At 34.3% G+C, this 25,875-nt stretch overlaps 1 protein-coding gene across 3 annotated transcripts in view; it reads left to right on the forward strand.

Moving 5' to 3' along the window:
• LOC105630087 (Patched family protein) overlaps positions 1–25,875 on the forward strand; it is a 39,796-nt gene that overhangs the window by 13,417 nt on the left and 504 nt on the right. For all 3 annotated transcript variants that reach the window (XM_020677779.3, XM_012211778.4, XM_089725077.1), the window contains 22 exons: positions 5,761–5,874; positions 6,021–6,104; positions 6,882–7,010; positions 8,644–8,842; positions 8,934–9,077; positions 9,208–9,251; positions 10,041–10,124; positions 10,239–10,307; positions 10,415–10,491; positions 19,328–19,397; positions 20,390–20,539; positions 21,755–21,820; positions 22,009–22,153; positions 22,232–22,296; positions 22,392–22,457; positions 23,221–23,314; positions 24,414–24,450; positions 24,572–24,629; positions 24,765–24,875; positions 25,215–25,282; positions 25,532–25,598; positions 25,678–25,746. In XM_020677779.3, the coding sequence (XP_020533438.1) occupies positions 5,761–5,874; positions 6,021–6,104; positions 6,882–7,010; positions 8,644–8,842; positions 8,934–9,077; positions 9,208–9,251; positions 10,041–10,124; positions 10,239–10,307; positions 10,415–10,491; positions 19,328–19,397; positions 20,390–20,539; positions 21,755–21,820; positions 22,009–22,153; positions 22,232–22,296; positions 22,392–22,457; positions 23,221–23,314; positions 24,414–24,450; positions 24,572–24,629; positions 24,765–24,875; positions 25,215–25,282; positions 25,532–25,598; positions 25,678–25,746 (2,010 nt within the window). The remainder of the gene's footprint in view (positions 1–5,760; positions 5,875–6,020; positions 6,105–6,881; positions 7,011–8,643; positions 8,843–8,933; positions 9,078–9,207; positions 9,252–10,040; positions 10,125–10,238; positions 10,308–10,414; positions 10,492–19,327; positions 19,398–20,389; positions 20,540–21,754; positions 21,821–22,008; positions 22,154–22,231; positions 22,297–22,391; positions 22,458–23,220; positions 23,315–24,413; positions 24,451–24,571; positions 24,630–24,764; positions 24,876–25,214; positions 25,283–25,531; positions 25,599–25,677; positions 25,747–25,875) is intronic.

Raw genomic sequence — 25,875 nt, forward strand, 5'->3', positions numbered from 1 at the left:
CTCACTAAAAGAAACTGTATGTTTCTACTAACAAGGGTAAAATTGGAAACTTAAGAGATCTTTTTCCCATTTTCCAGTTGTTCCAACAAAGGAGTTCAAATGAGTCTTACTGCTTAAGAATTCATTTCTAATACACGAATAACAATAACAACTGAGCCTTGGTCCCAAACGAGTTGGGGTCAACTATATAAATGCTTTGTTATCGTATCCGTTAAGATCAGTTTAGAGCAGAAGTATAAAAGCAACAAAAAAAAAAGGGGGTATTGAAGAGGAAAATAATTTTGGTAAAAGTATGTTGAAATATCTTGTAATTATTGTAGAATAATTGACTTTCTTATGTAGCTAGTTTCCTATCCTAGGATAATCTTGGCATATAAATTAGCTACTAGAGATTGTAAATATACACAAAAATATACAAAACTTAATTTCTTTTTTCATCAAAGTATTGAGAGTTTTTTTTTTTTTTTTTTTTTCTTCAAGTTTTTGAAAAATTATTTGCTTTACTAAAAGCAAAAGAAGGAAAGTATCAAAAAGCCTTATACTAAGCCTGATTGGGGTTACCTATATGAATCTTTTTGTCTCCATTATGTTCTATTCATGAATATTTTGAAAAGCCATATCCCTAATAATAGCTTTTGAATTGGTAAAACTAAGGTTTTGCTTTAGTTGACGAGTTAGTAATTGAAAAGAATTTGTTTGCATTCAAGGTTTATATACAAGAAATTCCTAGGCTCTTTAGGACTATAAATCATTAACTAATTAGGAATACTAATTTTCCTAAACACTTCCCCTCAAGTTGGAGCATTAGGTTGTTTAGGACTATCAATCATTAACTAATTAGGAATACTAATTTTCCTCAACACTTCCCCTCAAGTTGGAGCATAAATGTTAATCGTGCCCAACTTGTTACATATAGGGGTGTGCAAAACTACCGACCGAACTGACCCATTTTGATTCGGTTCGGTCCGGTGTTTAAGGGAGGTTCAGTTAAGCGGTTTACTCGGTTTGAACTGAATTTGATGTTTGGTACGTGTCAGTTTGGTAGAAATTCATCGGTCGGGCTTAAAACTGAATTGAAATGGCAAAAACCATGGACCGGTTCGATTCAGATGAAAATTTCGGTTTGGTTCGGTCTGTTGTCAAAAATGTTCGGTTTGTATTTTATGGCCTTGGTTCGGATCGAACAACTTGTTCACCCCTAATCAACACGAGCCCCATTCAGAGCTTTTGTGGAAATATCACCCAACTAGCCTCTAGTTTTAACATAACCTTTAGTGATAAACTTTTCTTGAAATTTGTCATGAACAAAGTGACAGTCAATTTCGATATGCTTGGTGCGTTCATGAAATACTGGGTCAGAAGCAATATGAAGGTGCAATTTGATTATCACACCATAATTTAGTAGGTATTAAAGACTTAAGACCAACTTCATTCAACAGTTGATACACCCATACAATCTCAGACATAAATTGTGTCATGGCTCTATACTCTGCTTCTACACTGGTCCGGGAAACCACATTTTTCTTACTTTTTCCATGAAACCAAATTTCGTCCAGTAAAAACATAATTTCCAATTGTAGAACTTCTATCAATTGTAGAACCTGCACAATCTTAATCTGAATAACACTCGATATTAAAATGTCCATGATTGAATATAACATTCCTCGACCTGGAGCTACCTTTAAATAGTATAAGATCCGTTTTGAATTGTTCAATTAGAAATGAACCGACTTACAACACTCATTGACGTAATATTGGGATGAGTCATTATAAGATAGTTCAATTTACCAATCAATCCTATATACTTCTTAGTATCTTTCAACAATTCAATATCCTCTTGTTTGAGTTGTATATTGGGTGCCATGGGTGTATTACAATACTTAGTCTTCCTGCTCTGTCAATAAGTCAAGAATGTATTTTCTTTGGGACAAAAGAATACCTTCTTGCAACTTACTACCTAAATACCCAAGAAAAACTTCAACAAACCCAGATCTTTTATCTGAAATTGGGAATAAAGAAAGGATGAGATAATCCCAAGTACTATTGACATCCATAGCTGCCATTTCTTCTTCCATAGCAGCTTGCCAACCAAGATGAGATAATGCTTCATGAATAGTTTTGGGAAGGGAACAAAATCTAAAGACATAATGAAAGAGCTAGAAGAAGAAGAAATGTTGTCATAGGAAACAAGAGAAGAAATAGAATAGGTATACATATGTTTACCTTTTCTGAGAGTAACAGGAAGATCAATGCTAGTATTAGGAGGATCTAGAATGGTAGAACTGGATCTGATGATGAAGATTCTGGCGTCGGGCACGAGTCGGGAGGCTATAACCTGTGAGAATAAACATGAATAATTGGAGGAGTTTTAGTAGGTGCTGGTGCAGATTCCGCAAAAGGATTGGGTGGATTAACAGGTTAAGGTGTGGTACAGACCAAAAGATTATCCTCTTCACCTTGACTATCATAAATAGAAGAGGAAAGACATAAAGGTGTGGCTCAAGGAAAGATAATAGTTAAGAGTTGGAGAAAAATACTTGTAACCTTTTTGAAGTCTAGAATATCATAGAAAGACACATTTAAGGGATTTAGGATCAAGTTTGGTAATGGGGACGAACATCACGAACACAACAAGTGTATCCAAAAATACAGGGTTCAATAGGAAACATGGATTTAGACGGAAAAAGAGTAGTATAAGAATATCACCAACAAGCAATGGAGACAGCAGCAGCCCAAAAAGGTTTAGGAATTTTTAGTTGAAAAAGAATTGTTCGAGCTACCTCAAGGAGATGACAGTTGTTTCTTTTGCAACCCCATTTTGAGAAGGTGTATCAACACATGAGGATTGATGTTAAATATCATTTTGTGTCATATGACTTTGAAACATTTCTTAGAAATATATTCTTTAGCATTGTTACTATGTAATGTTCATACAGAAACATTAAATTGTGTTCTTATTTCAGCACAAAAGGCACAAAAGATAGAAAATAATTCGGATCAACTTTTCATTAGATATAACCAAGTAACTCGAGAATAAGCATCAGCAAAAGTAACAAATATCGAACAATAGATGTGGAGGTAATAGAACAAGGATCCCAAACATCAGAATGAACTAATTCAAAAGGGAACATAGCCGTTTATTGACTCGAGATAGAGAAGGTACTCAATGTTGTTTAGCAAACTGGCATGACGCGCAATCTAAAAAAACTAAAGATTGGAATTGTGAAAATAACTTTTCAAAATGGATAAGGATGGATGACGTAATGAACAATGTACCTCAAAAGGAGACAGAGCACCATCACCAGCACCAGCACAAGCAAGAGACAACAATAATTGTTCATCAAGTGGATAGAGACCACTAGACTCACGTCCTCTACCAATAATTAACTTCGTCATAAGATCTTAAAATCCACAATAGTTAGGATAAAATTTATGCAACAATTTAATACTCGGGTAATTTTGCTAACAAAGAGTAAATTGAAGGAAAATTAAGGTAGACCCAAAACAAAGGATAAGGGAAAGGATTAGGATTAGCAGATCCAGATCCCATAACATAAGAATGAAACCCATCAGCTAAAGTTACAATGGAAGATGTGGAATTAACCACAAAAGAAGACAAAAGGCTAGGATTACCTGTCATATTATCTGTACATGCAGAATTGGTGACCTGTTTCGACAAGGAAGCTACAAGACATAAAGTAGGTTTACCTGAATCAGCAATGGCAACAACAGAGGAATTGGCAGACTTGAAGGATGCCTGATACTGGAAAGACTTTGCAAATTCTTGTACAGAAATCGTAACTGATTGCGTAGATCGTGAAGCGATGGTAGGATCTTGAGTGGCTGCATTTGCCTTCGGATATAGCAGAGGTTTATTTTGGAGTTCCCAATAAATGCGCTTTGTATGACCGAGTTTATGACAATAATAGCGAACAACTTCATTAGGATCCGATTAGTTGCTATAACTTTACGAGCAATTTTGTTCGCAGAATTACGGTTGCTCCACTTATTTCCTTGCCTTCCACGACTTACAAGGTTCATGATTTTGGAAAAAACTTTATTTGAGTGTTTATCTGAAATACCCTGTAAAAAGATGTCATTTCAGATCCTCTTCAAATGAATTCTTGACCATATTCATGAATTTATGTTATTATTGGCCAACTTTCATTCAATTAATGTTACAATGGAATACTAATTAGTCATTTGAAATCATTGTTTTCAAGCATAACATACTTACATTTGTTCCAAGTGGGGAATGAGCCAAATTTGAGAAAATAACTTTGCATTCAAAATGGGAAGTCATTTTCTTGACCTCCAGAAATTCATAGAGGAGCCTATAAAAAAAGAACTCTGATGGTTTCTGAAGACGTTATGGCTGCATAGTAGCAGGACCTTGTATTATTTTTGCCTGATTCCCAAAAAAAAAAAAAAAAAAAACTTTTAACCCCTTTTGCAATTTTATCACAAATTTCAATTTTTGGCAGTTTATGATGTAACCTTCTTAATTTGTGTTATTCTATACTGACAAAATTTATGTAAAAAATAATCCTAAATTTGCTGACCTACTGGGCTTGAATTTGTTTATTTAGGTTGAATGCCATAAGCAAAGATTAATATAATAAAATATTTTATTTCAAAAGTTGACAACTTTTGGCTCAGTAACATATGAAGAAAGAAGTAACAAATTTAGGACTGCATGTGAGCATATTTAGGTCAAGTCTCACCTAAGAGATAGAACTTCCGCTTTGACGAGGAAAAGCAATTTACATTGTGAAATTCTATTTGGATGGATGATGGTATTATAAAAATTTTAAAGGTGTTGCCTAAAATTTCCAAAATAAAAGTTTGTGAATAATTATAAAAAGAACGCTGAGGTTGGATTTTTTTCTTTGTCATATGTTCTATTATTTTTTTTAATGACATGTTTATTGTACAAAATTTTTTAGTGCAAAATGTCAATAAGGTAATTTCCTTTATGTGTTAGTATAATTCAATTCTATGGATATATTGTCAACAATTTTCTTGGAAAATATAAAATTAAACATCAAAGAATTTGAATAAATTTTATTATATTTATGTACCTACTATTAAGTATTATATTTGTATACCTACTATTCAATTTCTGGAATTAAATTTGGATCCTAGTTACTCGGTGTACAAAAAATAATGTAACTATGACTTGCTATAGCACTAGTGACATTACAATCTTGCATAAAGAATCACATAATTGCATAGTGGAGTCCAATTATTAGTGACCTTCCAAGTTTGCATTTTTTTTCTTTTTGTGTAATTTTCTTTTAAATTAAACAAAACAATAAGGGAAATATATGGAGACATATAGGTTTGACATTGTCATGGTCCTTACTGAAAGAATTTTTTTTCCCAACGTGCTTAAATTTCGAGTTATTTTACTAACAAATTTTGGAAAATAATTCGTTTCTCATAAATTTTTTAACAGAATTTTGGGAGGAAAGTTTGTCTATGAAAGAAATGAAACCTTGAAATTTTCTAGATTTCCTGTTAAGTTTTTGGAGAACGTGGTAACAGGAATAGAAATTTGTTCTTTCTGGATGCAGGTTTCCATTTTGTGGTTTAGCAGCTAGCACGTGCATTTTTGTATCATCAAGTGCTTACTTATTTTCCTTCTTCTAGGAAAAAGAGATTGAAATAATTAGTTACCTTAGTTTTTTTTTTTTTAGTGTTTATTTTAAGTTTTGGATTTTGCATATTTGGTGTAATGCAAACCATTTATATTGACAGGAGGAGCTACTACCCATGGTGCAGTCCAGCAATCTCACTCTTTCATACTCAAGCGAGAGCTCGATTGAGGAAGAGTTGAAAAGAGAAAGTACTGCAGATATTATAACTGTAGTTGTAAGTGGCTTGCGGTATAACTGATTTCTTTTTTAATTCTTAAAATAATCTTTATTCAGCCCTCTACTTGTCCTTGATAACAAATGAGAAAAGATGATTCTTTTTTTTTTTTTTTGTCATTTTCCCTTTCTTTCCAATTGTCTCAGGTGAGCTATGTTGTGATGTTTGCTTACATATCTGTGACATTGGGTGATGTACTTCATTTGTCTACGTTCTATCTCTCATCAAAGGTACAATTTCTTTCCTGTTGCACTCTTCTTTAGCTCTGAAACTGTGTGTATATGTTTATATGTTTGCAACATATAATATATGTGTATTTCATATTTCGGCTCTTAATTGATTCATACGAGGTCGCCTATCTCTTGTTTTGGTTTTACTGCCAATACTTAGTTTCCCTGTTGCTTTTTCTTTCTTGTTTATCCTTCAATTTTCTCATTTAATGGAAAGGCTCTAGGTTAGATAGAGCACGGATCGCTGTGGTAGGTGGATTAGAGATGTTCTTGTCTAAAAATGTTGTATGGTGGGTGCAGGCTGCTTCTAGATTTTTGGATTGCTACATGGAAAACAATTATTACTATCTAGGCTGCATACGTAATGAAATCTATATCATATACTGGATTATTGTAAGATAACTAGAAGGATTGTATAACGCCCTCTAGGTATAACTCTAATTCAACTTTTTTTTTTTTTTCAAAAAAAAAAAAAAAAATTTTATATTGACCAATTCAACACTATGAAATAAATTAGGGTAATGTTTGTCACCTTTTAGAAGCTTGAAATAATGACATTGATTCATTTAAAAAGCCATTGAAGGATCATATAAATGCAGTGTGTGTGGCCCATAGACGAATTGAAGTATCCATTCATCTGCTGTCATGTTTGTGTTCACGCGTATTTAATTTGTTTTCTTGTAATATTCTTAAAATTTTATCGTTTGCTCTCCCTGTGGCCTTGATAAAGTTCTCACATGGTGATAGCTACTAACTTCTTGATGAAATGTTTTTTAGGTATTGCTTGGTCTTTCAGGAGTTGTGCTTGTCATGCTTTCTGTACTTGGATCAGTTGGATTTTTCAGTGTCATTGGAGTTAAATCAACACTGATAATAATGGAAGTGATTCCTTTCCTGGTTTTGGCAGTAAGTTCAGTGTCAATCTATTTGCAAGTGTCATTCTTGTTTTAATCCTGTATTGCAGATATGGTTGCATTTGTTGTGGTTTATACAAGTTTAGGCATTCCTATTTAGGAATACATATGATTCTATTCCTAAGATCAAGCTATTAGAATCTCCAGTCAACTATACATATATTCTTTCCTATTTTACAGTCTATTAACACTCCCCATCATGGAGTATAGATATCAATCATGCCCAACTTGTTACAAATGTAACCGACCCCGTCCTCATGTAATGCTTTTGTGAAAATATCCCCTAGCTATTCTCTGATCTTGGCATGTCCTATAGAAATAATCTTCTGCTGAATCTTTTCATGAACTAAGTGACAATCAATCTCAATATGTTTGTTTCGCACATGAAATTACATGATTAGAAGCAGTATGGAGAGCAACTGGGTTATCGTACCTTAATTTAGCAGGAGGAGAGGTCTTAAAACCAACTTCATTCAATAACTGATGTACCCATATGACCTCACATGCAGATTGTGCGATAGCTTTATACTCTGATTTCGCACTCTATCAAGAGACTGCATGTTGTTTCTTACTTCGATGTGATACTAAATTTCCTCCAACAAAAACACAATGACCTGTAGTTGATCTCTTGTTTACCTTAGAATTTTCCCAATTTGCATTTACAGAACATTCAATATTTGAATGCTCGTGATTATTATACAGTAAACCATGTGTTGGAGCTTTCTTTAAGTAACATAAAGTCTATCCCAAGGCTTCCCAATGCATAACAATTGGTAAGGACATAAACTGACTCAATACACTAATAGAGCGCGATATTAGGACGAGTAACTGTGAAGTAATTTAGTTTTCCATCTAGCCTTCTACACATTTCTATATTCGCAAACAACTGACCGTCCCCTGCTGTAAGTTGCAGATGTGGGGCCATTAGTGCTTGCGAGGCTAAGCACCCAATTTTCCAGTTTCTGCCAATAAATCAAGAACATACTTCCTCTGGGATAAGAAATTTACCTTTATTACATCTTGAAACTTCAATACCTTTTAACGAACCCAAGTCTATGCGAAGCAAATATCCTTTAGGATTATCATTACGTAATATGCAAATGAAAATATTAAACTATGTTTGGTCATTGATTGTTGGCAGTAAGGCTGAAGTTTTGGGAAGGCCAAGTCCACCTCCTATAATTCCATAGAAGATTTCATGAATCATAAGCAGCTTTCATCTTTTGTTGGACATGCAATAAATTATGGTGGAGGGAAGAACTCTTGAGTGCTAATAGGCAGTCCACTGCATCAATTATAAATAAACAGGGGCAATAAGCAACGCGCGAGGAGGCTGCCTACCATAAACCACTTCAAAAGGAGTGGCTTTGAGTGAAGAATTATAACTTGTTGGGAAGAACAACAAAGTTGGAACGTAAAACAAAACTAAATTTCCCCAAATTCAAAATAAATAATATCTAAGTTAATTCTTCTCACAGTACAACCATGTGTTTCGACAAATCTGTTAATTGTTTTTTATCATCTTGGTATTTCCTGTCCATATATAGTTGTTTGACTATATTGTTGTAGAATGACAATTATATATTCTAGTTTGTTTCATTGCTTCCCTCCATTAATTTTTTCAGGTTGGAGTCGATAACATGTGTATATTGGTGCATGCTGTGAAACGGCAATCACTGGAATTGTCATTAGAGGAGCGGATAAGTAGTGCACTGGTTGAAGTAGGTCCATCAATAACACTTGCTAGTTTGTCTGAATTTCTGGCATTTGCTGTTGGAAGTTTCACTCCCATGCCAGCATGTCGTGTTTTCTCTATGTTTGCAGGTTCACAAGTTTCCTGTTAAGTCTTAATAGATTGGCTTTGAAATTCTTTTATTTTGTAAATATTGACATTTCTTTACCCATTTATCTTCAGCTATGGCTGTTCTATTGGACTTCCTTCTGCAAGTCACAGCTTTTGTTGCACTAATTGTTTTGGATTGTCAGAGAGCTGAGGATAACAGGATTGATTGTTTCCCGTGCATAAAGGTTCCATCATCTTCTGGAGGGCCAAATGAAGGTGTCTGTTTGGACTTTCATACTATTATTCTGGTCACTGTTAACCTAGGGAGTATTAAGGTTGAACTTCATATTAATAGATCTATAATAATATTTTATTATCTCTGATAAAGTATTTTGATGAAATATAGGCATCTATCAGAGAGAACCTGGACTGCTGGCTAGATATATGAAGGTAATTTCTTTCCATCATCTTTGACTTACATGCATCATTTTATGCACGACGAATTTGTGGTTGAGAACTATTTATTCTATGTTGTATTGGAAAATGTTAAAACAAGATGGATGAAATTTAGAAGCACTGCTGGGTCCTCTTGTATAATAAATACCAAGTTAAAGGAATACGTCTTGTAGACTGTCATTTAAAGAAAATTTATGGCAGTGAATTTTGGATGGTGAAAAAGGAGCATATGAACAAAATTAGTATGGCAGAGATGAGGATGTTAACTTGATGTGGATGTGATAATGCGAGGATGGATTGAGTAGGAATGTAGAAGTGAAACCTCTTGAAGATAAACTGAGAGAGAGAATAACTGAGATAGTTTGGACATGTCCATTATCAGTTTACAAGGTGTCATTGTGGAGAGTCAAACATATCAAAGTAGAAGGAGAAAAGATGGATATGCCCATCATAGCCCTCCAACTGCATCAGTGTGGGAGGTAACATATCAAAGTAACTGGTAGAAAGAAGGAAAGGGGTAGACCTAGGATGAGTTTAAGTTGTAAAAAACACTTATCAATGCTAGACCTTTTTATGGATGACACGCTAGATTTAGCTGAATGCAGAAAAAAAAAAGATCCGTATGTACTATTCCAACTAGATTGGAATTAAGTCTTAGTTAATTCAGTTGACTATTCTATTGGAAAATTTTCAGAATGTTGATATTTCTTAATGGGTGGTGCGTGCGTGTGTTTTCTTGTCCACATTGTACTAATGAAGTTCTATATTACTGTTGTATTGTAGGAGGTACATGCACCTATTCTTGGGCTTTGGGGAGTTAAAATATTTGTTGTTGCTGCCTTTGTAGCCTTTTCTTTGGCAAGCATTGTAAGTTGTTCAATTTTCGACAATTGAAGTCATATTCTAGTATTCTTGTTCTTCTTTATATTTTCTATAAGTGCATTATTTTAATATCATTTTACACCTTTTTGATTCTTATAGTCACTATGTACAAGGATTGATTCTGGTTTGGAGCAAAAGATTGTTCTTCCCCGAGATTCTTACCTTCAGGTTCAAGCTCTCTTACCTGATTTCCATTTATTTTCTAACTCTTTGGTTCCATTTTAATATTTCCTTTCTTGCTGACTGTAATACAATAAAACTTGTATTGTTCTCAGGGTTATTTCAATAATATTTCTGAATATTTGAGAATTGGACCTCCATTGTATTTTGTTGTGAAGGATTACAACTATAGGTAACATTCCTTTTGCTGACTTTTCTTTTCCTATTTAGAATTTGATACTTGTGTATAAATAGGATGTATAGGATCTCATTGAAACAGAAGAAATATAGAAATTCTTTCTCACATGCAATATTTCAACAGATACTCCTCTCTTTTCGTTTAATCATTCACATTCAAAGTTCTACCATATGTCACATTCTAAATAACATATTTAATTATACACTTCTAATATGAGAATTGGCCACATGTAAAATTATTATATGCAGGGAAATAATTAGTGGAATTTGAAAGGCATGCAATATTTCTATTTTGTTTTGAGGGGGAGAGAGAGACTTTTTTTTTTTTTCTCGAGGAAATATTTTTCACCAAGGAAAGAGTTTGAGGTTGTTATGAGAATTGTGTGTTTTGTATATATTCATCAAAGGGAGATACAAGTTTATATACTGTTAAGGATTAGTTATAAATAGAGATCTATTAGGAGTTAGATTTCTAATTAGTTTATGATTTGTATTCCTAAATAGCTAGCGTAGGAATTCATTATATATAGACCTTTGTAATCGATTGATGAGATACAAGAAATACAATTACAATATATTCTCTCAACATGGTATCAGAGCCTTCCATTCCAAAAAAAAAAAAAAAAAAAAAATTCTCGTAACTTCCCTTATGAGAAGCCACTGCCACCCTAGGAAGCCTTTCTAGGGTTAGTATTTTGCCTCACTGCCCACCCCAGGATATTCTCCAGCCGCCGATCAGCGACTCCCAAGAATCCGGTCGCCGGATTCCAAGCAAATGGCCACCACTCGCCACCTCTTTCTTCCTGCTCTGGTTCACGCGCTGATGCATGTCCAGTGGTCTTTTTAACTCCGGTTCCTCTCTTCGGCGTTGACTTGAAGAGAGACGTGCAACCCAGTGAGTTGCATCGTTATTCTTGGGCTTATTCAATAGGTTTGTTTGTTGCGATTCTGTTGCAGCTGTGTCGGGCAGTCTTCTGCTACTGTTGTTGCTTTAATTTGCTGAGGAAACCTATCTTTTCCTTTGTTGTGACAATTGTTGTCAAGAGCAGTGCAACCCCAGTGAGTTGTATCGTGTTCTTGGCCTTCAGTGGTGCGCTCTGTTTGCCAGAGTTTCCTTTGCCGCGTTTCTGACTATCTACGCTAATGGGCTTCCTCTTTGAGGCATTGATTATGGAAGCTTGAAATAGCCCTGTGAGTTGTTTTCTGGTTCAGTGAGATTTGTTTCGACAACCTAAGTGTGTTGTCTTAATTCTGCTGTTACTATTTGGTTTGGGATTCTATATTGCTATAATGAAGTGGGTACAGTTGCTGAGTATGGTATTGTGCTTTGCTGAAAGTAGTAGTTTGTAACAAGTTGAGCATGATTAACATCTATGCTCCACTTGAGGGGGAGTATTAAGGATTAGTTATAAATAGAGTTCTATTAGGAGTTAGATTCCTAATTAGTTTATGATTTGTATTCCTAAATAGCTAGCGTAGGAATTCCTTATATATAGACCTTTGTAATCGATTGATGAGATACATGAAATACAATTACAATATATTCTCTCAACATATACAATTGATTCCTAAACTATTTAGAAGAAATCCCTAAAATCATGCTATGTATATAATAAGGATTGACTTCCCTCAACTCTCCCCTCATGTTGGAGCATAGATGTTAATCATGCCCAATTAACCTGAGGTCCATTTAGAGCTTTTGTGAAAATATCTCCTAGTTGTTCGCTCGTCTTGACATGTCCCGTAGAGATAACACCTTGTTGTATCTTTTGACAAATGAAATGATAATTAATCTCAATATGCTTTGTTCGTTCATGAAATACCGGATTTGATGCAGTGTGAAGAGCAGCTTGATTATCACACTATAACTTTACAAGCAAAGATGATTTGAAACCAACTTCCGCTAACAACTGATGCATCCAAATCATTTCACAAGCAAATTGTGGCATTTTTATTCAGCACTCACCAAGAGACTACATTTTGTTTCTTACTTCTCCATGATATCAAGATTTCATTCACAAAGACACAATATCCCGAAGTTGATCTTCTATCAACCTTCAAACTTTCCTAATACGCATATGAAAAACACTCAATGTCCATGTGCTTATGAGTATTATAAAGAAGGCCACAACCTCGATTGCCTTTCAAGTAGCACAAAATAATGTCCTACAGTTTTCCAATGAGTAACAGTAGGAGAAGACATAAATTGGCTTCGGACAGTAACAAAGTAAGCAATATCTGGACATGTTAAATTCACCCAACTCCTTGGAGCAACAAATCTAGGCGGTTGCGCTGTATAAACCTCTTCCTGAAGATCTCTATGAAGAAAGATCTCTATGAAGAAAAGCATGCTTAACATCTAGCTAATGTAAAGGCCAATTAAAAGTAGTTGTGAAAGAAATAAACAAACGGACAGAAGACAATTTGGCCACAAGAGAAAAAAGTTTCAGAGTAATCAAACCCATACGTCAGAGGAATGAAGATCTTTTAGTGCTTCTAACCCATCAGCCCAAGAATGAAGTTATCATGGGTAGATTAATATATTCATAGTACCGCTACTCATAGAAGTGCCTAGCTCAGCCCTTAGCAACTAAATGAACCTTAAGGCAAGCAACAAACCTATCAGGATTTACTTTAACTATAAAAACAAACTTACAACCAATAGCTATTTTACGTCCAAGGAGAGGTACAAGATCCCAAGTTCAATTAGCATATAAGGCAGGCATTTCCTCTGGCATTGTTGCATCTACCCTGAATGGGACAAAGCTTGAAGCCTTGAACAATAGTGGTAAGGGTAGAAACAAAGTCTAGGTTACCTCGAAAACAAGAAGATGAAGAAGACAAATGATTATAACTTACAAATGTGGCGTTTACCTTTTCGAAGAGCAATAGGAAGATCATGATCCGATTGAGTATACTGGATGACATAGAGTTAGGTTGAGTAGACGTACTGGATTTTCTGTTGAAGCGGTAAGTGAAGGATGTGAGTTAAGAGTCTTTGATCGTCTGGAATAAAACATGAGCAGAACGAGGGCGAGCAGATGCTTGTGCAGGAGTAGGAACAGGAGCAAGTGCAGGAGCAGGAGAGCCAACAAGAAGTTTGACAGTGTAGACTAAAAGATCATTATCCTGCCCTTGACCCTCATGTATAGAAGAAAGACAAAATAGAGTATTCTCAAAAAATATGACATCCACAAAAATAAGATAACGGTTAAAACCTATACCCTTTTTATGCTGAGAATACCGAAGGAAAACACATCAACGGGACTTTGGATCCAATTTGGTAACTTGTCAACGAACATCAAGCAAAAAACAAGGACAACAACAAATACGGGGTTCAATAAAAAACAAAAGTTTAGAAGGAAACAAGACTCTATATGAAATTTTACCATTGAGCACAAAGGAAGGCATACGGTTGATCAAAAAATAAGTAATAGAAACTGGATCAGCCCAAAAGCGTATAGGTACCTTCATTTGGAGAGAAGTGCCCTAGCAACCTAGAAAAGATGTCGGTTTTTCCCTTTCTGCAACCCCATTATCAAGAGTATCAACACAAAAAGTTTGATAAAGAATACCATTTTGTGACATATAAGACTGAAAAGAACTAGATAAATATTCTTTAGCATTTGTTATTAATTGGGAAACTTGTTGTGTATTCATCAATGGACAACATAGGTTTATATACAATAAATTCGTAGGCTATTTAGGATTATAAATCATTAACTGATTAGGAACAGTAATTTTCCTTAACTCTCAACCTCAAGTTGGATCACAAAAGTTAATCATGTCCAACTTGTTACAAATATGATCAACACGAGCCCATTCAAAGCTTTTGTGAAAATATCACCAACTGGTCTCCCACTTTTAACATAACCTATGGAGATAAACTTTTCTTGAGTTTTGTCACGAATACAATCAATCTCAATATGCTTGGTGCATTCACGAAATACTAGATTAGCAGGTAATGAAGACTTAAGACCAACTTCATTCAACAATTGATACACCTATACAATCTCACACAGATTATGCCAAGACTCTATACTCTAATTCTTCACTGGACTGAGAAATCATATTTTATTTCTTACTTCTTTATGAAATCAAATTCCTTCCAACAAAAATACAATATCAAGCTGTAGATCTTCTGTCAACTTGAGAACTTGCCCAATCTGCATCTGAATCACACTCAATATTAGAATGTCCATTATTTGAATATAACATACTTCATCCTAGGGCTCGCTTTAAATAGCATAAGATCTATTCTAAGGTTGGCCAGTTGGATTAGACATGGACCGACTCACAACACATTGAATCCGCAATATCAGGACGAGTCACTATAAGATAGTTCAATTTACCAATAGTCTTCTATAATATTCTCAAGATCTTTAAACAATTCACTATCTTCTTTTGTGAGTTGTATATTGGGTGTGATGGGTGTATTACATGGCTTATCACCTAATTTTTGTTTTTGTCAACAAGTCAAGAACATATTTTCTTTGGGAAAATAGAATACTTTTCTTACACCTTACTACCTCAATACCTAAGAAATACTTCAATAAACCCAAATCTTGTCTGAAATTTAGAGTGAAGAAAGGATTTTAGGGATGTTGTGCTTGTAGTATCACTACCAATAATAACAATATCATCAACATATACTACTAACAAAGTTTCCAAATCTTAAATACCATTGACATCTAAAGTCGCCATCTTCTTCCATAGCAGCTCGCCAATCGAGATGAGATAATGCTTCATGAACAGTTTTAGGAAGGGAAGTGAAATCTAAAGACATGATGAAAGAGCTAGAAGAAGTAGAAAAAATGCGGTCATAAAAAACAAAAGAAGAAATTGGATACGTACGCTAATGTTTGTCTTTTCTAAGAGCATTAAGGAAAATCAATGCTAGGATGAGGAATATGCGGAATGTTAAGAATTGGATCGAATGACGAAGAGTCTGGCTGTGAGCATGAGCTAAGAGCCTCTAACCTCCGAGAATAAACATGAATAATTAGAAGAGGTTTAGTAGGTGTTGGTGTTGGTGTTGGTGCAAGTGGAGATTCCACAGAAAGATTGGTTGGATTAACAAGTTAAGAGATGGTATAGACCATAAGATTATCCACCTTTCCTTGACTATCATAAATAGGGGAGAAAGGAAAGGAGTAGACTCAAAGAAAGTGATATCAGCAGATAGAAGATAAAAATTAGGAGTTGTAGATAAACATTTATAATCTTTTTAAAGTCTAGAATATCCTAAAAAGACACATTTAAGGGATTTGAGATCAAGTTTGGTAACATGAAGACGAACATTACGAGCAAAACAACTACATTAAAAAATATGAGATAGATTCCCTTTTCCTGAGTACTAAAATTCAAGATACTCCATCAATTAACATGAGGACGAACATCACGAACAAAACAACTACATTCAAAAATACAATACAGATTCCCTTTTCTTGAGTACAAAAATTCAAGATATTCCATCAATTCCTTAACAAATTTGAAATGATTAATTAAACTAATTACCTCAATGGAATTCCAAAGCTCTAAGAATAACTGAGCGTCCTCTCTAAGTCAAGTTTGCCTAGTATCACCTTCATGTAGATCATTTGTCAGCTAGTCATCTTTATCCAAGCTATAGAACAAAAAGTCAAGATACTCCATCAATTCCTTAACAAATTTGCAATGATTAATTAAACTAATTACCTCAATGGAATTCCAAAGCTCTAAGAATAACTGAGCATCCTCTCTAAGTCAATTTTGCGTAGGATCACCTTTAGGTAGATCATTTGTCAGCTAGTCATCTTTATCCAAGCTATAGAAATAAATACTGATCATTTTACTCCATTCCAGAAAATTGGAGCCATTGAGTTTGTATTCCGTGATTTTAGTCATTACTGGAACCATATTAGCAACCACTACCGCGCTTCTCCCATCACCCATGATTTAACACAACCAAAGTAGCAAAACAAGAAGAGAATACCGAAATCACAATAGAAATACAATAAGAGCGAGAAAGAGGCCCGCAAAAAAAATCAGAACACCCAAACCGCACTAACCAAATAAACTACTATATTATAGCAGAAATTCAGCAACCACAAAAATTTCAAAAACCAAGAACTTGGATCTGAAAAAGTCAGAATTTCAAATTAGAAACATAAAATAACTCATAGGGCTGTGCTAACTACTATAATTGATGCCATAAAGCAAAAAATTAATGGGACAGAATAATGAAAAGGAAAATCCACTAACAGAACATCACCCGACAATAATGGACAGATGCGCAACAACAAAACCCATTGCAGATGCCCAAGAACCACGATGTAACTCACTAGTAGGGCTGTTCGTGGGTTGGTTTTAACATAATAATCGAACCAAACCTAAAGTGGCGGTTTGAGAAAAATTAAAATCAAACCAAACCATCAAAAATTTCAAACCAATCCAAACCTTTATCGGCGGTTTGGTTTGGTTTGGTTCGGTTTGGTTTAGCGGTTTAGGCGGTTTGAAAAAAAGAAATTAAATTTCCTCATTTATGTAGTTAACAAGAAAAAAAAAATTTAACATTACACGAAATATGAAAAATAAATTCATAAAAATTACGCCATAAAATACACGTGATTTTGCATAGCTATTAAAATTTTTAAATTAATTTTTGAATATGTATTTTTTTGGTATAGTATGAAAATATTATAGTCAGTGAAATAATAATTCAGCAATTTATAAATATAGAATTTAAATTTTGATTTAATTACATCTATTACTAAAAATTTTTAAAAAATTATAGTTTTACTCACGTATAGTTTGTATATGTATATCAATTTAAAATTTTACATGAATCTTTAATATTTTGAATATTTTATAAAATAATTATATAATTTACCTAATTAATACGAAGTCTTATTCAATTTATTATCCAAGATAAATTAATCTCATAATTTACTATCCAATACAAATTAGTCAATACAAAGGAAATTCTCATTCAAAAAAATTAAATTGAATTTAAAAGTTCAAATAGATATATATATATATATATAGCGGTTTGGTTCGGTTTGGGCGATTTTGAGGCTAAAACCGTAAATTGAACCACAAGCTCTATTTTTAAATTTGACGAAATCAAACCAAACCATCAATCTTTTAAAACCACGGTTTTGGATCGGTTTGGGCAGTTTGATGAACACCCCTACGCACTAGGTTGCACTCTTCTTTTCAAGTCAATGTCGATGAGAGCAATTGGTGAATAGGGGACCATCAGACATGCCCTCATGCGCCAACGCATGAAATAGAGGGAATGGTGGCTCGTGGGAGCCACTCACCGGAGAATCGGTGACCGGACCTTGGGGTTATGGTAGGTTGGCACCTAGAGACTCTTTTGAGGTACGCAGTGAGGGTTAATGATCACCCAAAATTAGTGACCTGACTTCCAACAAAATTGTTGCCAAAGTTGAATTGAAAAAAAATTCAAAACCCTAAAAAATTTCTTTCTAATCACTTTGATACCATGTTATTAGAATTGTGTGTTCTGTATATATTCATAAAAGAGAGATGCAAGTTTACATACAAGTGATTCCTAAACTATTTAGGAAGAAATCCCTAAAATCATGCTATATATATATATAAGGATTGACTTTCCATGACAGAGGTCATTGTTAAGAATCACATCGTGAATATACATCGCATCCATAAAAGGCATATAAGGGTGGATAGTTAGTTAGTTAATTGGTTAGTAATAACATTTCAGTATTGGTTGGTCCAAGCCCAAGTAAGCCCACATCACACATCTTTTCACCTGATGTGTCCTAACATTTTATCTAATTCACCTCTACTCTTTCATTTGTAATATGTTAAGATTCTGGGCCCTAGGAGAGATTAATCAATTCCATTAACAGCGTATTTAATAATTTGAGCTTATAATGAGTTGTATTACCTTTAACACAAAATGACCTAAGTCATTTTAGTTGGTTCACCTTTCTCATTTTGGTCATTAGATGTAAAAATTGTCAATAGGGTAAAAAAGCTTGCCATTGGCAAGAGGATATGGTCAGTACATTTGTTATTTCGTGAGTGCTCCTCTTTTTATATATATTTTTATGGGAGGGTAAGTGCGGTTACCCCTATAAACAGCACAACAGAATCTGCCTAACTCTAGCACCCATGTCTTCCAAAATTTACAACCTCTTCTAGGTGCCTTTTTGGCTTTTCTTCAACTTGAATCCTTAAGAAATGTCTACACTTGAAATTAGAGCTTGATTCAAGTACATAACAAGGTGAAAATCAATTTAAGAGGAGGATTTTTCATGTCTGAAATAGGTAAGTTACTACTGTTGTTTGCATTTGCAAATCTATTGTTAAAACGTTTGCTTTTATAGTGTACTTATGATAGACCTATTATATCATACATTAGTTTGCACTAGATCTATGAAGATTTTTTTTTTTTGTAACTAGTTACTTGAGTTGAGTGCCAAGTAGATTCAAAATGTTTTTTTAATATATTTATGCTCATTAGTTAGTTGAATTCTCAATTTTCCAACACTCCTTTAATATCTAATAGATTAATGCATTTTGCAATTTTTTTAAAAACTGTTTGCCTAGCAATAAGATAAACCATAATAGTTACTTAATGGGCCATGAACAGCCTGTTTTTGCTACATGCTATCTGCAACCTTGATTTATGGAGGTTTGGCTGACCCTTAATACAGGAAAATTATTCTAACTTCAATCTGTGAAGGTTTTGTTTTGCTATAAAATGTGTATTGCTTCTTTTACTGGGTAACAATTGCATTCTATAATTTGGCATTGGTTTCATTGAATATCTGGTCTGATGTCAATGACTTTTAACTCAGCTTGGAATCAAGACATACAAACCAGTTATGCTCCATTAGTCAGTGCGACTCAAACTCTCTCTTGAATGAGGTATTTTGATGGTCAAATATTTTTGACTTGCAAATTGAATGCTAAGTGTGCACTTCTTTTTATGCCATTAGTCATACATCCATTGAAGGCATTTTCCGAGGCCAAATTCCAAAACATTGCATATTATCCAATAATATTGGCTAAAGTTACTTCATAGCCTTACTTTCTGGGACTGCAAGTTTGACAAGTTGTAAGCTTTTGATTATATTGGTAGAGACACAGTACAATCGGGATGAAACAGTGACAAGTTGTAGTTGGAGTAGGAAAAATTTTTAGTTATCAGTTGACTATGAACTTGTTAAAAGATTGTACAGGACAGATTGAAACTGTGTAAAATAATTGGTAAAAATACAGAGGTACTCTGTTTTTCGCACTTCCTCACTTTACAGTCTTTGGAAATTTTTCTTAGTAAAAAAAAGATCGCATTAAACAATTGATGCCAACACACTGGATTTTTAGTGGTGTTGTTGACATGTCAGGTCTTAATTGTTACAGTGTTAAGGCATCAAATCCTTAATTGTTGACAACTTGAATAAAACACAAACCCCTTTTTGATTAAAAAAAAAAAAATTTGATAGACCTCTAATTGAAAGTGTAAAACCACCAGATTTTTTTTATACTTTGCTCAAAATAATATACTATTAATATAACCCTGAATGTTGTTTGGACAGTATGGATGAAAGCACTAATATAGTTTATCAAGTTGGGGTTGTGGTTAGGGTTGGCAACATAACGAATTTCGATAATTCTGCAAGTAATAAGCTATGTAATGCTTTGCCAGGGCAGATTTAACCAATACTAAGATGCATTCCTATTCATCATGTTGCTTTTGTCCCTTTTTGCGCCATTCCTTTTTATTGATAATGAATAAAGTCATGCCCATCAGAGTCACATGGTGTAGCTTATCAAGTTCTTTTCTCCTCTCTCCCCGAACAGTTAAACACTTCTTCCATAAATTAACATATCAATATATGAAATGCATTTTATTTTAGATCTCCAGAGCTTCTTTAATTCCAGAATCAAGCTACATAGCAAAGCCTGCCGCCTCCTGGCTTGATGACTTTCTTGTGTGGATATCACCAGAGGCTTTTGGTTGCTGTCGAAAGTTTATAAATGGTACTTATTGCCCACCGGATGATCAGGTTGGTGCTCATGTATATGTCATATATTAAAATTTTGTCAACATTGGATCTGCTTTTTCTGGAAGATTGTATTTTAATGTTGGAAATTAAAGTTTAGTTTTATGGATTAGAATCTCGCCCTCTCTCTCTCTCTCTCTCTCTCTCTCTCTCTCTCTCTCGCACACGCACATGGGCACACAAACAATTAAAAAGATCATGGAATGGACACTTGCACATTCTCAAACATGAACAGTTATCTACTGTTGGCCACTTTGTATAAATTTTACAGAAAAGTGAAAAAACGTACCAATGGTTTGACAATTGCAGGTTCTGCAAACGAACCTCTTTGGGCTTTTTTTCGCCTCAACCCAAAAAAAAAAAGCTCTAAATACAGTAATTTTCTTTTTTTAAGTTCTGAGGGCTTTGAAAACTCACAAATTCAGTAAATACAGGTTCAGGAATATGAACCTTTAGAGAACTGTAACTTTTATTTGTTGTTCTAACTTTTACATTGTCGAGCATCTGCATAGTTTAAGCACAAAAGAATTGTCTTAAAATGATAACTTTCTTTTGGTGAATCTAACCCATTGCTCAACTTAATTAACTTACAAGCAAACATAACTTTCCACCTAAGCCCACTAATTAGCTTGCTGACATTTAATTAATCTGAATACAAGTTTTCCCTCCAAAAACATCACGCGACCAAGCTGCTGTCACAACCTTGAACAAACTTATATCCTAGAATTGGCAAGTGTAATGCCTGAGAATCTGAAGGTAAGACTTTAGGATCCAGCTTTTTGTGAACTATTACTGGGTTATGGTTTTATGCTTTTCTTCTGGGTAAATTAGGTAAATCCTCTTGGGATTTTCTAAAATAGACAAGTTTGCTTCTGGTTTTCCCAAATTTATTATTTTGGTTCCTGAGGTGTGTTAATGGCACTATTTTTAGTCCTTAATCACGAAAAAAATATCTTTCACTTTAACCCCTCATATTCTAACTTAGACTATACTCTAGTCTGTAAAATTTAAAATTTAATTTCAGTTAGTCCATGAAAATTTTTTTCCTCAAAAACTTGCACTTCTAGCTGATTGGAGTATGAGGACCAAAATTAATAATTTTAAAAATAAAGGGAACCAGAGTATATATTACAGCAAACATACCGGGGCTTTTAGTAACTTATGCTTGTTTCCTGTTTTGTTAATTGTTATACCAAAGTAATGATCTTTCTTTTTCAGCCACCTTGCTGCTCACCTGATGAAGGTTATTGTGACATAGGTGGAGTTTGCAAAGACTGTACTACGGTAATCTCTCTCTCTCTCTGTGTGTGTGCGTGCGCGCATGTGTATTTTCCTGGGTGCCCTAGTTGCTTACAGATTATTATTTGAATAGCTCAGTTTATATGGAAAGGAGAATGGGATGTCGATTATTATTTGATTACTTGCACCATATGCAAGGATTTCAAGGTCTGAGATTTAAGATTGTTTTCCAGTGTTTTCGCCATTCCGATTTGGTCAATAATCGACCATCTACAGTGCAATTTAGGGAGAAGCTTCCGTGGTTCCTTAATGCTCTGCCATCTGCTGATTGTGCCAAGGGTGGCCATGGCGCTTACACAAATAGTGTGGATTTAAATGGTTAGTGAGATTGGCATTTCTCTTTCATTGAGTAGAGTGGCTTCATTTTTTACTTCATCGCTTTGAACTGTTTGTCAGGTTATGAGACTGGTGTTATACGAGCCTCAGAGTTTCGTACATATCACACGCCACTTAACAGACAAGTACTGCAAAGCTATTAAAAGAAGTTTGAGTACAATTTTGGCAAATTTTGTTGAGCATCCTTTTTATTTTTTGCTTTGTACGACACATTTCTCAGGGTGACTATGTTAATGCACTGCGAGCTGCAAGGGAATTCAGTTCAAGAATTTCTGATTCTTTGAAGGTTTGAATTCAGCATGCCATGATGTCTTTTCATTAGTATCCATTACTGTATGAATAGGCTTTAAGAGTAACTGTTTACAATGGAAATATTTGAATAAATTGTTATCTTTTCATTTCTAGTCATTACTCATGAGAGGCAAAAAGGTGCCTAAAAATTCTGCTTCTGCTTTCTCTTACTTCCTTTAGAAATGTGCTTATTGGTTTCTATGATTCAGCGACTAATACTGCTTTCCTTGTGGAAGTTACATCAAATGCATTTAGAGTGGGAAACTAATTTCTTATATGCTATGTATTCCAATTAAATTGGTCAATCATGTGACTTTTTTCTATCTAAAGCATCTATTTCTTTTGAATTGATTTCTGAATTGGAGCACTATATTGGTGCCACTAGCTGTTTCTTGGAAATTATATTCTATTCGCATGTTTGATACTTGATATGATGTCAATTTTATGGTGCTTTGAGTTGCACTGATATATTTACATCTTCAAAGTGAGATGCATATCTCTGGTAATTGATATATTTACATCTTCAAAGTGAGATGCACATCTCTGGTAGGATCCTTAGAGATTGGTTCAGTACTGGCTCCTGATTTAACATAAACTCCTGGATCATTTGCCTGTATTTTTTCCAGAAGTTCTCTATATTTGCTTTCCTGCATTCTTTGATTTCCATCTGTTTCACTTTTCATCCTTTTTCGTCTTTTTATCATTAGTTGGTAAAATTAAATAAATAAAAACTTGTTGTCATTTCTTGTTTGATGCAGATCAATATCTTTCCATATTCTGTGTTCTACATCTTCTTTGAGCAATATCTGGATATTTGGAGGATTGCTTTGATCAATATTGCTATAGCACTTGGTTAGTATTGTAGATGCTATTCTCATATTATGACACTAAATCTTCAAATCCTGTTTTATTTTTCTTTTAAATGTGTTGTCTTTCTTAAGGAAAATAAAATAGAAATCCTTCTAAGTTTATTGATTTTGTTATATTGAGCCTTTAATTTGGGATTAAGGCTTAGTTGGGGCCCTGAATTGTGATTTGTGTTTATTGCTCTCGAACTCGTTAATTTGGTGCAATTGTCCAGATTCAATGATGAGAAATAAGTTATTTAATTGTTTGTTTTGCTATAGTGGATTCAATTAAACAAGTTTTTTTTTTTTTTTTTTAATTTCAATATGGAAATTAGTAGAATTAAAAAAACAATGATGATTCAATAATATTGGATCTTGGCTATAATTATAACAGAATGGACAATTTACTATTTTGATCAGAAATTTTTCATACCAACAATTTCTAGAACCACCCGCTTACAGTTACTGGTGCGTCTTGCACTCATGTAACAATTTCTAAGAATTGTGCTCAGTGGTACCTAATTGGCAAGTTGGAGGACTCAACAGAATACAAGTTTCATAAGGTCTCGGCAGCAAAAACTGAAAGAGCTGGAGGCTTTTCAAGGGCTTTTTTCCTCGTCTTTCCATCCTTGCACTCCATTTCTTATGATAGGATAATATATTATGGTGTTTTATATCCACCATCAATGAAGTGGGATGTGTATGTGATGCCTGCTATGAATGTCCGAAATGGTGTCAGGTTGATTTGGTCTCTTTAATTTAGGTTGTCTTTTTGGCAACCTAATTTCTTACGAAAAAACACTCATTGCAATTCTGTTTTTGTCTGATGTGCAAGTCTTTAACAGTTGAAATAGGAGCATTGCTACAATGTTTTATGCTATTGAAATACTAGTTTCAATAGATATCAACCCCTTCTCCCTTTTCCTATTTCCTTCACTTGTTTTAGTATGTTGCATTTGTGTCAGTGATATTTTCCTGTGTGTTGACTATTCCTTTATTGTTAATGCTCCACCACATTTTCTTTTTTCTGTTCTCTTCTTTGGGTAGCTTCTGTATTTCAGCTTGTGCGTGCTATCATTTGTTTGTCATGTGATATTGTGCAGGTGTTATATTTATCGTTTGCCTGCTTATCACTTCCAGGTTTGAATTCTCTCTCTAGCCCTTGATCCTTGTTTTCACTTACTGTTTAAGGCACCATTTTTTTACCATCTTAATTGACTTATTTTTAATTTGGATGCTCTGGGATTGCATTTCAATACAGTTTCTGGAGTTCAGCTATCATTCTGCTGGTTTTGATGATGATTGTTGTGGATCTGATGGTATGAAAACTGAAACTCCTCTATGCATGTGGATTTCAATTAAAAGAAATTCTATTTTTCTCCAAATCTTTTCATTTCTTGCTATTTTTCAATTTCAACTGTAGATTCACAAAGGATTTCATGTGAATGCTGCAGGGTGTAATGGCGATCCTGGATATACAACTAAATGCAGTGTCTGTTGTAAACCTCATAATGTCAATAGGAATTGCTGTCGAGTTCTGTGTGCATATTGCACATGCCTTTTTGGTTCGTATTACCCACTGTTGTAATATCACTTAAGGCTCTGTTTTTGGATTCTGTTCTTGGGTTCTGTTCTTGGAGACTTGGACTAGGTAGCAGCTTATTTGTGGGAGTTCATGATTGTTAAGAGTTGTTTCTGGATTTTATTTCTCTTTCTTTTCAATATTTTTGTGCTTTTGTGATTGAAAGAATGTTATAGACGCATTATATTTACCTGCTAAGTAACCTTAAGACAGTAAGAACCACTTCTATTTCCCAATATATAACACCAAGTCTTCCAGATATACCATCCTAGATTATATTTTCAGTTACTAATATCCTGCAATCTTGTGCTGTTTCGCACAGGTAAGCCATGGGGATAGGAACCATAGGGCTAAGGAGGCTCTGGGTACCATGGGAGCTTCTGTGTTCAGGTTGTTCTTATACCCTATTCTGCCTACTGAATTCTGGATCATGACATAATCACTGTGCAATCAGTTTCTGAAGTTAATTCCTACAAATTAATGTATAATCGTAGCAGATGCAATCATGATTTCAATTGAAGCATTCTTTTGTGCAATGTTCTGTTTAGAACCCTTGTTATGGTCCATTTTTGTGCTAGGATGTATTTGGAATTTACTTGGCAATCTAACTGCTCACTTATTATTATTTTCTTTTGGCAGTGGAATTACACTGACAAAGCTTGTTGGGGTCATCGTCCTTTTCTTCTCAAGATCAGAGATTTTTGTGGTCTACCTCTTTTCTTTGGTCCTTGATTTATAATTTTGATTGGTTCAGAAACATAAAAATGGTATTATGGGTTCTACAGGTTTATTACTTTCAGATGTATCTGGCACTGGTTCTTATTGGTTTCTTGCATGGGCTTGTATTTCTACCAGTAAGTTCACTGATCCATCTATTACCGTAACCATTATCTGTCTGACTCAGTTATTGCTCTGTTTATGTGGCCTTAAAACCTTCCAAGACGAACCAAACAAAGCATTAGTGCTTTATCGTCAAGAAAAAG

Source organism: Jatropha curcas, chromosome 1 (genome assembly GCF_041381405.1).
Source record: "Jatropha curcas cultivar XTBG-Jc1 chromosome 1, XTBG_Jcur_1.0, whole genome shotgun sequence".
Taxonomy (NCBI): domain Eukaryota; kingdom Viridiplantae; phylum Streptophyta; class Magnoliopsida; order Malpighiales; family Euphorbiaceae; genus Jatropha; species Jatropha curcas.